At 48.8% G+C, this 15,050-nt stretch overlaps 1 protein-coding gene and 1 pseudogene across 1 annotated transcript in view; both read right to left on the bottom strand.

Annotated features, from left to right (window-relative positions):
- Positions 1-14,716, bottom strand: part of SLA2 (Src like adaptor 2) — a 30,644-nt gene extending 15,928 nt beyond the window's left edge. Inside the window, exons 1-5 of the mRNA XM_072735995.1 lie at positions 13,182-14,716; positions 9,641-9,774; positions 4,419-4,518; positions 3,963-4,049; positions 1,656-1,759 (exon numbers count right to left, since the gene is read on the bottom strand). Of these exons, the coding sequence (XP_072592096.1) occupies positions 1,656-1,759; positions 3,963-4,049; positions 4,419-4,518; positions 9,641-9,731 (382 nt within the window). The 5' untranslated portion in view covers positions 9,732-9,774; positions 13,182-14,716. The remainder of the gene's footprint in view (positions 1-1,655; positions 1,760-3,962; positions 4,050-4,418; positions 4,519-9,640; positions 9,775-13,181) is intronic.
- Positions 3,101-3,787, bottom strand: LOC140595387 (methionine-R-sulfoxide reductase B2, mitochondrial-like; annotated as a pseudogene).
- Positions 14,717-15,050: the final 334 nt, after the last annotated feature.

Here is a 15,050-nt window from a genome sequence, read left to right as displayed (position 1 = left end):
CGTCCCACCCAGGGAGTCCAGTGCGGGACTCTATCCCGGGTCTTTAGGATCACACCCTGGGCCTAAGGCAGCACTAAATCGCTGAGCCACCTGGGCTGCCCATGTATATGTACCTTCTTAGGAAATGGGCAGTAAGTGCTGGTCACTTGGTCAAGTGGTTTGTGGCTGAACCAGGCCAGAGAAGGGGTGGGGACGGGGCAGCTGAGCACAGAGCACTTCCTGTGGCTTCTCAAGCTCACTGGGGCCTGGTTTGCAGCACTTTTGCCCCAGTCAGCTCCACTGCTGTGGTTTCCTGTTTGCAGCTGCTGCACTCAGGCCAGCCCCCAGCCCCCAGCCCCAGCCTACCTTTGGGTGTGTGTGGCGGAGATGCTAATGTTGCCTGGAAAGTAGCAGGGGGTGCTGGGGAGAGGTCAACCCAGAGAACTTCTGAAGGAAGGGAAGGAGAGGCAAAGATGTGCTGGAGGAGGACCCAGGAGGGAGCCTGAGAGTAAAGGACCCTGACAACTGGGATCCCTGGGTGGCGCAGCAGTTTGGCGCCTGCCTTTGGCCCAGGGCGTGATCCTGGAGACCCAGGATCGAATCCCACATCATGCTCCCGGTGCATGGAACCTGCTTCTCCCTCCGCCTGTGTCTCTGCCTCTCTCTCTCTGTGTGTGACTATCATAAATAAATAAAAATTAAAAAAAAAAAAAAAGGACCCTGACAACCCACCATGGTTGGTGAAAATTAGAGCAAGCACAGGCCTCTCCACATTCGTTAAGTATCTCCCCCTTAGTCTGCCACTGTGTTTGGAATTCCACCATTATTGTGACATGTGGGCCCTTCCTGGGTGTCTGAAGTGAGGAGGACCTTGGCTGGGTTTGAATCCCAGCTTCACACTTAGCTAGGTCTCCCCAGGCAAATCATTTCTTCTCTCTCAGCCCAGGTTCCTTATCTGTGAAATGGGGACAGTGGAAGTACAATCCCCAAAGGGTTGCCTGAAGATACTTAAATGGCCTACCATAAATGTCAGTGCCACCCCTCTTTCAACGTCCTTCTCTGCCCCCACTCTAAGGGTCTCAGGGCAGCAGCTCAGAGGGAGGCAGGGGAAGCAGACACAGACTCTACCAACTTTGTGTTTTGTTTGCAAAAGCCCTGTACCTGAAGTGGGAGAAGTCCCCTATGAATGTGCAATGTGACATGTCCCTACCCCTCTTCAAGCCTTTGTTTTGTTTCTCCATCTTCCCCCTCTGTACAGTAGAAAGAAGAAGATCAAGAGCTGACTTTCAAAGAGTTTTCTCTTTTTGACTGGCTGGTGACCCAGAGCACAGAGACCTTGTGAACTTGACAACCATTTGTCAAGATTCAGGACTGTGTTGTGTTTTGGGGAGGGAGGAATCATTGCTGGTCAGGGCAGACAAATCTTGTGACTATACTCTATTACAAGACCCAGTTGCTAAAGTGTAGGCTGAGCCTGGATCCCCACTATGGGCCATTCACACCCACTTTTAGAAATGGGCTTCCAGAGCAGCAACATGGTGGTCAGTCAGCCAGACTGCCTGGCTCCAAGGCTACATACACCAGCCCTTCACATTTGACTTCCCACTTACACCCCTAAGTCACCTCGCACTTGGTTCTTGGCATTCAAGGGACAAGCCATGGCTGAGCTTACCCACCTGTCCTGGTCTGGCTCTCCCGAATGAGGAAGGCCCCTCCAGGGTTTCCAGGCAGCAACAGCAGTTCTTCAGCTTTCTCCCGGCTCAGGCCTTCATACAGCCACCTGGGGGAAGGACAGAGAGAGGTCAGCCTGGGCATGAGTGGGCCAAGACTCTACTCAAACCCCTCCTCTCTCTCTGGGCCTCAGAGTTCCATTTGTACCTTGGTCTCCAAGGGACCCCCAGCTTTGTCTTGCTCCTAGCTCCAGAGGCCTTGGAGGACAACCTCATGGGATCAGCCCCATCCTTTTCTTCCTGGAGACCTCATTCCCAAGTGGCCAGGAGGCTGGAGGAAGGTGGGGTGATCGCAGATTCTCTCCTATCACTGCCCAGCTCCTCTACTATCCCTATGCTAGCCACTCACCTTTCCAAGAATTGCCTGAGTGTGTGTTTGTAATTTTAGTAAATATTTTATTTGAACATTTAAAGTTTAATTTTACAGCCAAAGGGCATGCAAGTGAACATGTATTTATTATCAATGAAATCTAACTCTCATTGGAGCTTATTTGTGGGTAGAAATGTTGGAACTAGAATGCTCAACATTATAAAATCTTTTTTTTTTTAAAGGTTTTTATTTATTTATTTTTTTATTTTTTTATTTTATTTATGATAGTCACAGAGAGAGAGAGGCAGAGACACAGGCAGAGGGAGAAGCAGGCTCCATGCACCGGGAGCCCGACATGGGATTCGATCCCGGGTCTCCAGGATCGCGCCTTGGGCCAAAGGAAGGCGCCAAACCGCTGCGCCACCCAGGGATCCCTATAAAATCTTTTTTTTAAAAGATTTTATTTATTAATTCATGAGAGACACACACAGAGAGAAGCAGAGACACAGGCAGAGAGAGAAGCAGTTTCCATGCTGGGAGCCCGATGTGGGACTCAATCCTGGGACTCCAGGATCATGCCCTGGGCCGAAGGCAGGTGCTCAACCGCTGAGCCACCCAGATGTCCTAAGACATTATAAAATCTTGGAAAAAATCATGCAAGATATCAATCACCATATGTGCTCCCAAAGTACAGATCTTTATGACCTTCTCCTTGGGGCCCTTTTACTGCTGGATTGTTGATTAGTCTGGCCCCCTATTTTCTTTCCCTTTTCACATAATCCTTCACCTATGTCCTTGAAGGACTTAACTGTAATACAGAGTTCAAGGTGTCTTTGCAGGAATTTTTTGGCTTATTAGTCCATTAGCCTTCTAATATTCCCAGAATCATGCCCTGTGATTCCCTGGGAAAAACTACAGAAGCCAACTTGATGGAAATGGCCACCTCCCTGTCATTGTGTGAAATTCCACAGTCAAAGCCAGAGTCAGGGATGAGTCCATTCTAAGGAAATAAATCAGAGAAGCTGTGGCCTGCCTGGTGCCAGCAGCAAATGTAGCCTAGTTTTATAGTAAATAAAACAAGTCATTCATAGGACTTACAAACACAGAGGATGGAGACGGAGTGGCAAGAGAGGGGGACTCTTGGACGTGGCCAGTGTCTCCTTGACTGAAACCTCAGTGCCACACTGGGGATGCAAAACCTCTGGCCAGCAGGGCCAAGCCAGCAGGAAATGGAAGATGGGCTCCACTCAGGTGCCAACGACCTCTACACAAGCTGAATCTGTGAGGTGTCCACACATCTCAGCATCCCTGTGCTACTTTTATCAGAGCCAGACATCCTGTGAGTCTCAGAAAAGGAAGGCCATCCAGTGCCAGAGCAGTACTTGCTCACAGAAGAGTAGCTGTCATAGCACACACAGCATACTTGCCTGACTCCATGTTATGCAGGTTGATCCCACTGAAAGGCAGTTCCTTTCCTTTCTCTCTCATAACATAGAATTTGTTCTGGAGTTGATTTCTTTTGTCACTCACTTGTGGCAAGTAATGGCTCACACTGTGTAAGATTCCCTGTGTCCTGCCCACTGTGAGGCATCTTTTAGAAGGGCAGGCTTGCCAAGATATGGGGCACCACCCCTCTGTTTTCTTGCCTCAGGACATTTAGGACATGTATGCAGGCTGCTCCCTTTCAGCATTTCTCCTCCATTGAACTCCTAGCCACCCTTCAAAGCCTAGAGGACATCTCTATGATGTCCTTTCTGAGCTCCCTCCTCTGGGCTCCCAGGTCTCACAGGCCAACCTGTTTGCTCTTCTTGAAGACAGGGCCTGGGCTTGATTCTCTCCTGTCCCCAGTTTTGCTCAGCACAGGACTGGCCAAAAAGGACCATGTTTGGGGAAAGGGAAAGTAGGAAGTTCCCCCTAAGGCAGGGCTGGGGTTGTAAACTCACCCATGGGAGATTTTGGCCACGTGGCTGCTGGGGATGCTGTATTCTGTGCCTGAAACTTCTGATATCACTGTCCACCAGTCTCCATCTCTGGAGAGGGAAAGGAGAGGGGAATTGCTCATTTAGGATTCCTGAGGACCTGCCAAGCTGGCTCCTGCACCTGGCCCTCTTCCCAGGGTTCCTTGCACCAGGGAAAGACAGGCAGTACCACCAGTGCTGGTACCTCCTATGCAGGAAATGGCACGATTCAGGGCCCCCTACAAGGCCCTGCCCATCTATAGCTTCTCCCTACAGGTGTGTCAGGCTTCCTTAATCCCACCATTAGGGCTACATGTGGCTCAGCACCAAATTCCCTGCTCTTCTCTCTTGGAGGGAGAGGCCCCTTCTCCCATGAGTGAATCTTCAGGTGCCAGGGGGAAGGAAGCACCCCACCATTCCCCTCATTAGGATAGGACTTACTCAGAGGTGATGGTCAATGGATCCCCCAGTCTCAGTGATGGCTCTGTGTGCTCGCCTACTGGGAAACTGCTCAGGGCCACGGCTGTGGCCCTGCTTCTCTCTGGATGGAGGGACAGAGATGGTCATCCTCTTGGTCAGTCTTCCCTCCCCATTTGAAGTCTACTGGAGTTTGAGCTTCCACCATCAACCCTGCCATGAGCACCCTGGGGAGCATGTCTGCTGAGATCCCAGGTGGTCTACCCTGGAATCTGAAGCTTTTCCAGTGGCCTCTACAGAGTCCTAGGGATGCCCAGACATCTTTTGGTATCACCTCAGGGAAAGGGTTGGTGTGGCAAGAGGGGTAGGGCTCCTGGCTACAATCGCTTAAGATGTTTGAGAAGATTTTGATAGGGACGCCTGGGAGGCTCAGTGGTTGAGTGCCTGCCTTTAGCTCAGGGCATGATCCTAGAGTCCCGAGATCGAGTCCCACATCTCTCCTGTATGGAGCCATGGAGCCTGCTTCTCCCTCTGTCTGTGTCTCTGCCTCTCTCTGTGTCTCTCATGAATAAATAAATACAATCATTTTTTTTTAAAAAGGTAGATTTTGATAAAAGGATTCTGCTGTTCAGCAAACTTAAAAACTATAGCTCTAAGCAGATATCAGCACAGGTCTCTGAGCTCAGTTTCTAAACTTTTTATTTTTTAAGATTTTTGTTCATGAAAGACACAGAGAGGCAGAGACATAGGTAGAGGAAGAAGCAGGCTCCTTATAGGGAGCCTGATGCAGGACTTGATCTCAGGACCCCAGGATCATGACCCATTTGAGCTCAGTTTCTAGAAGGCAGTTTCTGGAAGTTCTAATAATATAAGGACTGAACAAACTAACTTTGAGGGCTGAGGTCCAAGGGGAGCATGAGAGGAGGATTCCTAGAAGGGCCAATGAAATCACAGATGTGGACAGGCTTTGTAATTCTAGAGTGCCATGCATGTGGGTAGCATGGCTCTTCAGTGCCCTCTGTCCAGGATGACAGGTGGAGATCTGTGCTGCCCCAAGAAGAGGTGGGATCCCAGGGGCCTATTGTGCCAGGCTGGCCAAGAAAAGACACCCAGGAGGTGTGTGTGGCTCAGTCAAGTGTCCTGGCCACATACCCGCCATCCCTTATTAAGCAGCTGCTGTGTGTCAAGGTCTGACTGGGTGTATCACTTTGGCCCTCACAAGGCACTGAAATGGTCCTCTCTAGTCAGCTCCACTGCACAGCAAGGCAACTGAGGTGAGACAGGGCACTGTGCCACTAGTGGTAGGTGATAACTGTGACTACTCACAGGCTCAGGTTGGGAGGACTCCAACAGACAGCAGTAGCATCTCTCCAAAAAGGCCCAGACTCCCTGGGATGCTGACAGAGAGGGAGTCACAGAGCCAGAGGATGCCAAGCTGCCTCCTCCCCCACACCATTACACCAAGACTGGTCCCAAGGACATGGTGGCCATGAGGACAATTTTGAGGTTGGATGGTAGTTGGCAAGCAGCTCCCTCAGCACAGGATGCTCATCTCCTCATCTATCTCAGGGATCAGCCCCCCTTGTCTAACTAGACCTCCTGATACCTGTCCAGGCCTTCTCATCCTGCAAAACCTGCCCTCCACAGGCTGCTGAGAGCCACTTCACCCACATCCCAGTGTCCCTCCCTCTCCTTTCTCTTCATCCCATTTCAGTAGGGGTCTTTGAAACAATAGGAAAAGAGAGACACACTTGTCAGCATGTCACTGCATAAAGCTATGAAAAGCAATCAAGGTCAGCATGAAAAGTTTATCTGTCTCACAGACGCTCCTGAAGGAGGGCTCTGTGAAGCCCTCTAGACAGATGCCCCAGGAAATGGGGGAGGGAGAGCAGATAGACAGACAAGGACCAAGGGGATGGGGCATTGGTGGAGAAGACACAGAGCTGGACATTGTGGTTTTTTTTTTTTTTAATTTTTATTTATCTATTTTTGATAGTCACAGAGAGAGAGAGAGAGAGAGAGAGAGAGAGAGGCAGAGACATAGGCAGAGGGAAAAGCAGGCTCCATGCACCGGGAGCCCGACGTGGGATTCGATCCTGGGTCTCCAGGATCACGCCCTGGGCCAAAGGCAGGCGCCAAACTGCTGCGCCACCCTGGGATCCCATGGACATTGTGTTGTATATGGGCCTATGCTCCAGATAGATGTGGGAAGAATGAGGCTGTGATCCTGGAAAGGGATTGGTTCCTATATGTCCTCCCAGACACATGTGAAGATCCACTTGGTGATCCTGAACTGGAGCTCCTCAGAGCCATCTGCAGCACAGGGCTTGGCCATCCCATGGTGCAGGGAAATGCCTGAGGCCTCAATAAACAATGCAAGCAAGTCTTGTGGAGGTCTTCCTCCAACAAGAGTGAAACCAACTGGCCGAGAAGGACCTCTTCCCCTCCTGGAAGCCCTAGCATTGCCCCTGTTGCCACTGAGCTGCATATGCTATCCCCCTGATTGACCCATCTGCCTAACCAACCCACTTTCATCCTTCATTCCCTGGATAAAATGTCTCTTTCTGGGTGAAGCCTTCCTGAGGAGTCCCTCAGCACACACTCTTAATCAGAGTTCCTTAAAATGCATTGTTGGGATGCCTGGGTGGCTCAGCGGTTTAGAGCCTGACTTTGACCTAAGGCGTGATCCCGTGGTCCTGGTATTGAGTCCCACGTCAGGCTCCCTGTATGGAGTCTGCTTCTCCCTCTGCCTATGTTTCTGCCTCTCTCTTTCTCTGTCCTTCATGAATAAATAAATAAAATCTTTAAAAAAAATGCATTGTCACTAAAATCTAACACAATTGTAACTGATTATGGGTTTAGAGCCTGTCTCTGGGGCTTGACTATCCCTAAAGGCAGGGACTATGCCTATCTTGTCCATTGCTATGTCCCCTGGTCCTGGCACAAGGCCTGGTAAGTGGTAGAGCCTTGGTAGATTTTGGATGGATGCAAAGCTAATGGACAATGACTCATGGAAGGGGTTGCTCCAAATCTGTGTCCCTGCTGGGATCAGGGTTGACATACCATAAGAGAGGTCCATCTTTCCCCCTGGAGACCCTGTCACAGAGAGGGAAATGCAGTTTTCCTCAGGTCTCACAGGCAGGGAGAGCCCCCAGAGCACTGACTGGGGGTCAGCCCCCTCAGTAGCCTGGCCGTGACTCAGAGCAGCCTTGGGACCATGGCCTGTGGCTAGATTCAGAGGAAATGAGGGGGAGGTCTGTGTGGTTTCCAGGTCTCTTCCTGTAGGGCCTGGTGCACCTCAGGCTCTCTGCAGATTGAGTGACTAAAAGGAGGCAGCTACCTCCCTGTCAGGAGAACAAAGCCTAGGCGTTAATGCCTGTGGGAGGCTGGCGTTAGAGAGAGGAAGATATTAGAGGCAGGGCTGAGGAGGGAGAGGAGACCCCAGCCATGGCAGGGGAGGTTCCAGACTAGGATTAGCTTCTGCCCAAACACAGACATTCAGATATTTGGCTCTACAGTCTCTTGGTTCTGTTTAAGTATGTCCCCATGTCCTTCCTCCCAAAAGTGCTGCTTGGTTTAGAGTCATTTGTTATCTGTGCTGGTTAATTTTGTGTGTCAACATGGCTAACCCACAGTACCCAGATACTGGGTCAAACACCAGTCTAGAGGTCTAGATGTTGCTGTGAAGATGTTTTTAAGATAGATAACAGGGATGCCTGGGTGGCTCAGAGGTTGAGCACCTGCCTTCAGTTCAGGGTGTGATCCTGGAGACCTGGGATCAAATCCCAGGCTCCCTGCATGGAGCCTGCTTCTCCCTCTGCCTATGTCTCTGCCTCTCTCTTTCTGTGTCTGTCATGAATAAATAAAATCTTAAATTAAAAAAAGATGAGATAACAAATTAAGTCAGTGGACTTTGAAAGAAGCAGAGTGAGGACCCTCCATTATGTGGGTGGGCCTCAACTAGTCAGTGGAAGATCTTAAAGGAAAAAGATTGAGGTCCCCTAAGGAAGAGAGAATTCTGGACTGACTCTGGAATTCTGTATCAACTCTTCCTTGGGCCTCTGGCTTGCCAGCCCACCTGGCAGATTTCAGACTCGCCAGCCACCACAACTGTATGAAACAATTTCTTAAAATAAATTCTGTGTCTACACACACACACACACACACACACACATACACACACACACACGTACACATACTCTATTGGTTCTGTTTCTCAGAAGAACCTTATGAATACATTATCAAAACCTCAAATCAGGATATGATTTGAGAAAGGATTTGTGGGTCACTTGGGGGAACAAGAAGCAAACTGGGGCCATAGTTTTGATATAAAAATATTAGAATTTCTAGGATATTTTGATTGTCTAATTGTCCTAAAAACTGGCATTTTTAGATAGGACTATCTTGAAAATCACAGGTGTAGGCTCAGCATAGGCATTATATGTCCCAATTTTTTCCAACTGCCATGGTTCTAATTTTGCTTCTAGTATTTCACAAGGTAAGAGGAGACATGTTGGAACCACACTGTCCAGTAGAACTTTCCGTGATGAAGGAAATGTTCTATAACTGTGCTGTCCAATAGGTAGCCACTAGCTACATATGGCTACTGAGCACTTAAAATGTGGCTAGTGTGACTGAGGAGCTACATATTTAATTTAATTTCATTTCAAAGAATTTTACTTTGAATTTAAATGGCCATAGATGGCTTAGAGACTATTATAACAGACAATGCAGCTCCGAAGAGCTATAGAACTAGGGTTGATCTTAGAGTTGCCAGCTCAATTTCCTAATAAACTGACTGAGGAGGAAGGAAGCTCTCCTGGTTAATACCTGTCACTCTCCCACATTTTCTAGCTTACCTGATTGTTTAACTTCTTTTTTTTTTTTAAGATTTTATTCATGAGAGACACAGAGAGAGAGATTGAGAGAGAGAGGCAGAGACATGGGGTAGAGAGAGAAGCAGGCTCCATGCAGGGAGCCTGACATGGGACTTGATCCGGGGACTACAGGATCAGACCCTGGGCGGCGCTAAACCACTGAGCCACCTGGGCTGCCCTTGTTTAACATTCTGACTGCTGAAATGTTAACTCCTCCAGAGCAGGAACCCTGCCATATGGCTCACAGGGAAGGGCCTGGTATACAGCAGGAACTCATTGATACTTGAAGCCGAGCTGGAGTGCCTTGTCAGGAAGAGGCAGTGAGTGATGTCTGGGGCCCCGCAGCATTACTGGGTCTGGGAAGCCTACCTGCTTGCATGGGCACAGGGTCCAGTTCTTGGACAGAGGGCTTTGAGCTTGGGCTTGTCAGGGTTTTCCCTCGGCTGAGCTGACCTCCCATTGTTCCTCAGCAGAACACGCAGAAGTACATGGCCTAGAGAAATCTGAAAGAGATGCTGTGATGGACACAGAGACCCTGGTCCCCAGACACTTTCTCCCTCCCCAGCTCAGCCCTGCTGACCAGAGTGAACAATCCCTCTCTCAGCAGGCTCCAGCTCCTCCACCAGACTCTGGAAGCTCTCTTCTCTGCAACTGGACTCTGTTTTCTCTAGTGGGCTCCCCTTTCCCATGCTGCAGCCATGCTCTTCTTGTTTCTGGGCCTTTAATTGTGTGGTATCCCTCCTACTGGCTGGACTGCCCTTTCCCGTGTGGGACTGTCAGGATGGAGGGGGTGGGAGGTCTGGAACCCCCCCTCCCTAGGAATATTTCTCTGAATCCCCCAGCCCTCAGGAATCATTCCTATAACCCACTCAGAACCATCTCCTGACCTGGGATCACATAGGCTGGGGACAATGACAGGACCCATGGCTAGGGTTAAAGGTAGGCAAGGGGAATTTTTTTTTCTTAAGATTTTATTTATTCATGAGAGACACAGAGAGAGAGAGAGAGAAAGAGAGAGAGAGAGAGAGAGAGACAGAGGTATAGGCATATATATAGGCAGAGGGAGAAGCAGGCTCCATGCAGGGAGAAGTGGGACTCAATCCCAGGACTCCAGGATCACGCCCTGGGCCGAAGGCAGGCGCTAAACCACTGAGCCACCCAGGCTGCCCGGCAAGGGGGATCTGAGGAGGCTTGGGAGCTGGTATCATAATAAGCTAAGGTGACACTAAGCACACTGTGACTGGTGTCACAGGGCAAATTAAGATGACTGGGAGACTGTACACCACAGTGATGACTTGCAAGGCTTTGGAGGGATTGGCTGTCGAACCATTTCCCTGCTCTTTGCCTCCATTTCCTCATCTGAAAAATGGGGATAACAATACCTACATATGGGTCTTAAAGATAGGACATGTGAGAAGCCTGGCCAGGGCCCACTTTTCCTTTATTGTGTTCTGAATGTTGCTTCACCGGAGGCTGCTCCTGAGAGCCTTCCCCTTTTCTCTTTCTCATCTTCCTGTTCATTCTTTCCCAGGTTGTTTGTTTCTTTGTTTTAATCTTGTTTTTAACTAATCTCTACACCCAACATGGGGCTCGAACTCACAACCCTATGATCCAGTGTCCCATACTCTACTGATTACTGAGCCAGCCAGGCGCAACCCCTTCCCAAGTTTTAACTAATCATTTATTAGAGTGTTTATTATTTTTTTAAGATTTTATTTATTTATTCATGAGAGACACAGAGATAGGGAGGCAGAGACACAGGCAGAGGGAGAAGCAGGCTCCATGCAGGGAACCCGATGCGGGTCTCGATCCCGGGACTCCAGGATCATGCCCCAGGCCGAAGGAAGGCGCTAAACTGCTGCGCCACCCAGGGATCCCCTATTAGAGTGTTTAATTTGCCATTATTCCACAGCTCAATGAGGACCAAGACCTCTTTTTCTGTTTCTGTTTCCTCAACATTTCATGAGGCACCTGGCCCATAAAAGATGTTCAACACATATTAACTAAATGGACAAAATGATTATTAGCTCTTTGGACAAGTGTCTTATCCTTAGAATAATTTTAACTCCCAGGTTTCAGGGTAATGGTAATTTTTTAAACATTTTATTAAAGTGTTTCAGGGAAGTGGTTTTGTTCTTTCAGATAGTTTCATATACATACCAGCTTGGTTCCCTGGAGGATCTCATGGAATGACAGTGATATAGCAGGCTCTGGCCTTGCCTTTGAACCCTTCACCATGCTTGAGTAAGTATGGGTTTCTGTCATTATCATGGAGAGTTCTATACTTGTGGGGATGGAACTCCTTAATACAAAATGGGCCCCTTTTTAGGAAATGGCTCCTGGCAGCCATTTCCTGCTCAGACTTTGGGATCCTGAAGCTTTGGCAGGCTGAGATGGTACTGCTGCTTCCTGAGGTATTTAATGCCCTCACTGCTAGGGCTCCCCTGCACATCAGATTTTCGAAATTCCTGCTACTCCTCAGCCTTTCCTTTCCTCTTGGGTATCAGATATAAGCTCTATGCTTAACTGTGTGGACATGAGTCCAGAAAATCTTAGGGAGAGATCTCTCCTGGGAGAGATTTAAAATAAAATCTTAAGTGATTAATTCAGACCAACTAGGTTCCAGTTGTGTGACCTCCTTACACAAAGCACATAACCTTGGTCTTGTATTTGAAACGGGGATAGTACCAACTCCACTGGGTAGTGGAGAGAAGTCAGGGAGCTGGTGTAAAGTGGGTGTTTAGTAAAGTTTAGTTTCCTTTCCCCTCCTTCAGCAACACAAAGTTACCACAATCACCAACTGCACTAAACCCAGAGACTTCTTCCTACAGCAGGTGGAGCCGGGAAGCACCCCTTCCTTCCCTGACCTCGCCAGCTCCCTTCATCTGGCCAAGCAGCTTCCTGGGGGTGAAATGAAGACCTCAGGGTACGCAGGCTTAGGAGGAAGTGTGGCCAAAACTTCAAAGAGAATTGAATTATTAACTACATGCGTATTTAAACAATTTACTGTGTGCTATGCACTTTCTAGGGGGCCCAGGCCAGTGGGTGGAAGGAAAGAGTAAAAGCTGCTGAGACTAGCACACTGCCTACCGTTTTTTAATCTTTTTCACTTGATCCTTTGACAGATCAGCAGCTTTGAAACCCATTCACTTACAATGATCAGAGCTCAGAGAGGGTAACCTCGTGCTCACTCTCACACAGCTGGTTAGTGCAGAGTTAGGTCTACAATCCATGTCTTTTGTGTTTTTGTGCTTCTGAAGGTATTTATCAGTGGTGGAGGTAAGAGTGATGAATTTGGATTGAGCTAAAGGGAGATCTGTCTCTCTACTGAGAAACATCACCCTTGTGAGAGGAACTGTCGATACTATAGTAGAAAATGCCTTCAGAGATGACATTGGAAGGCTGTAACCCAGAGGGGGCTCCAAAGTCATACAGCACATTGGTGATTGAGATGATGGAGATGGGACCAGAATGGGCATGAAAACAAGCTGGAGTTACATTGTAATGTAAATGTAAAATGTAATGTAAATGTAAAAATGGGCTGCTCCTCCATTTTCTGAATCTAAGTCACCAGAGGGAAGCCGAGGAATCTGAACTTTATATACTCCAAGAGATGCACTTAACTGGTTTCAGGGGAAGCACAGCCTTGGATTGATGTGTCCCAATTCAATTACATTGAATTACAATGTAATTCTCTGGTGGGCAGGGTGGGGGGGCCCAGCAGTCAAAGGAGTAATGGGGAAGCCTGGGTTCCTTTGGGGACCCTAAAAACTACCCCCTTACATCCTTAACAGAACTTCTTTTCCTGGAATGTATACCTCCACCCACTGTAAAGCCCACTCCCAGCCTCTGAGGGGACCATCTGTCTTCAGTCCCAGGGCCATCAGAAAACAAAAGCAAGCGTACTTACTGGTTTCCTGTCATCAAAGCTTGGGGCAGGGGCTCAGCTTAGATGCATACTTTGGCTGGAGAGGTTAGGGCTTTGGAGGGCCCTTCTGGACATCTGTCAAAGTCCTTAGTCCTAGGATACCCAGAATCCTCTCAGCCTGGAAGGCTCTTCAGGGAGATGCTCTTGGTATCGCTTTGGGTAGCTCTGCCATCTGTTGTGGTCAGCAGTTTGTAGACCTGCAATGGGACAGGAGACTGGTGCTCCTTAGGGACCCCGGCATTGGACAGCCCTCCCAAGCACAGCCGGCCAGGGAAGAATGCCTGGGGTTCTTTGAGCTCTGTCATAGGTTCCTTGGGGCTCCCGGCTCACATCTGCAGGTTCTGTGGTTCTCACAACCACCCATTTCCTCTGACGGCATCACAGACCATCAAGGAGCCACCTTCCCCAAGTTCCTGTTTCTAAAAGAGAAGCAGCTGCCTTGTCATTATCCTAGAGTTTTTTCTCTGGCTTTGTGGCTTGGTCTTGCCTGAGGAACACAGAACTGAGGTAAATGAGGGGTTTCCTAAGCTTACCTGACTATTATAATCACCTGAGGTTCTTTTGGTATCAGATTCCTGGGCTGCTCCTCCATTTTCTGAATCTAAGTCACCAGAGGGAAGCCGAGGAATCTGAACTTTATATACTCCAAGAGATGCACTTAACTGGTTTCGGGGGAAGCACAGCCTTAGATTGATGTGTCCCAATCTTTAATGTGTATAGGTATCCCTTAGGGATCTTGTTAAATAGCAGGTTCTAGTTTGGTGGGTCTGGGGTGGGGATTGAGGACTGAATTGCTAATGCCACCCAGGCAATACCCATATTGCTGGTCCATGCACTTTGAGTAACAAGACCTGGATAGTGGTTCTCCAAGTGTGGTCTCAGGCCAGTAGCCTCAGCATCATCTGGGAGTTTGTTAGGCAAATTCTTGGGCCCCATCTCAGATCTACTAGATCAGAAACTACATAGGTGTGGCCAGCAATTGCTTTCTGTGTTCTGATGCACAGCCCAAACTGGAGAATCACTCAGGTAGGATAAAGAAATTTCTGACAGAATTGCCTTAAAAAAATTATTTATCCATGAAGGAGAGAGAGGCGGAGACACGGGCAGAGGGAGAAGCAGGCCCCCTGCAGGTAGCCTGATGCAGAAGTTATATCCCAGGACCCCAGGATCACTGCCTGAGCAGACGCTCAACCACTGAGCCACCCAGGTGTCCCTAGAATTGCCTTTGACTGATGTTTTACCTTAAGTCATTAAAACTTAAATAAAACCCCTATCTCATTAAAATAGAAATAACCACACCTACTTCTGCCTTTCCATTGGGGGCTTAGTATTCCTGGAGACATGATTTTTTTTTTTTTTTTTTTTAAGATTTCAATTATTAGGGCAGCCCGGGTGGCTCAGCGGTTTAGCGCCCTCTTTGGCCCAGAGCGTGATCTGGAGACCCATGATCAAGTCCCACGTTGGGCTCCCTGCATGGAGCCTGGTTCTCCCTCTGCCTGTATCTCTGCCTCTCTCTCGAATAAACAAAATCTTAAAAAAAAATTGATTAGAGAGAAAGAGCACAATCTCACGAGGGGGAGGGGCCATGAGAGAGGGAGAAGACTCCCTCTGCCCGCTGAGCAGGGAACCTGACACAGGGCTCCATCCCAAGACCACAGGTTCATGACCTGAGCTGAAGACAGACACTTGACTGGGTCACCCAGGCACTCTTGAGACATGCCTTTTAACACAAAATGACCCTGAAACAGCTCCTGACTCCAGTTCAGGCTATGAAGCTTTTACTGGGGCCCTGCCAGCTAGGGCACACTTCAGCTCAGGTTCTCCCTTTGTCTCAGGCAAGGTTGGTTTGAG

The sequence above is a fragment of the Vulpes vulpes genome, chromosome 14 (assembly GCF_048418805.1).
Source record: "Vulpes vulpes isolate BD-2025 chromosome 14, VulVul3, whole genome shotgun sequence".
NCBI lineage: Eukaryota > Metazoa > Chordata > Mammalia > Carnivora > Canidae > Vulpes > Vulpes vulpes.
Note: the sequence above shows the minus strand (reverse complement) of the source record. Positions and strands in the feature narration are given on the sequence as shown.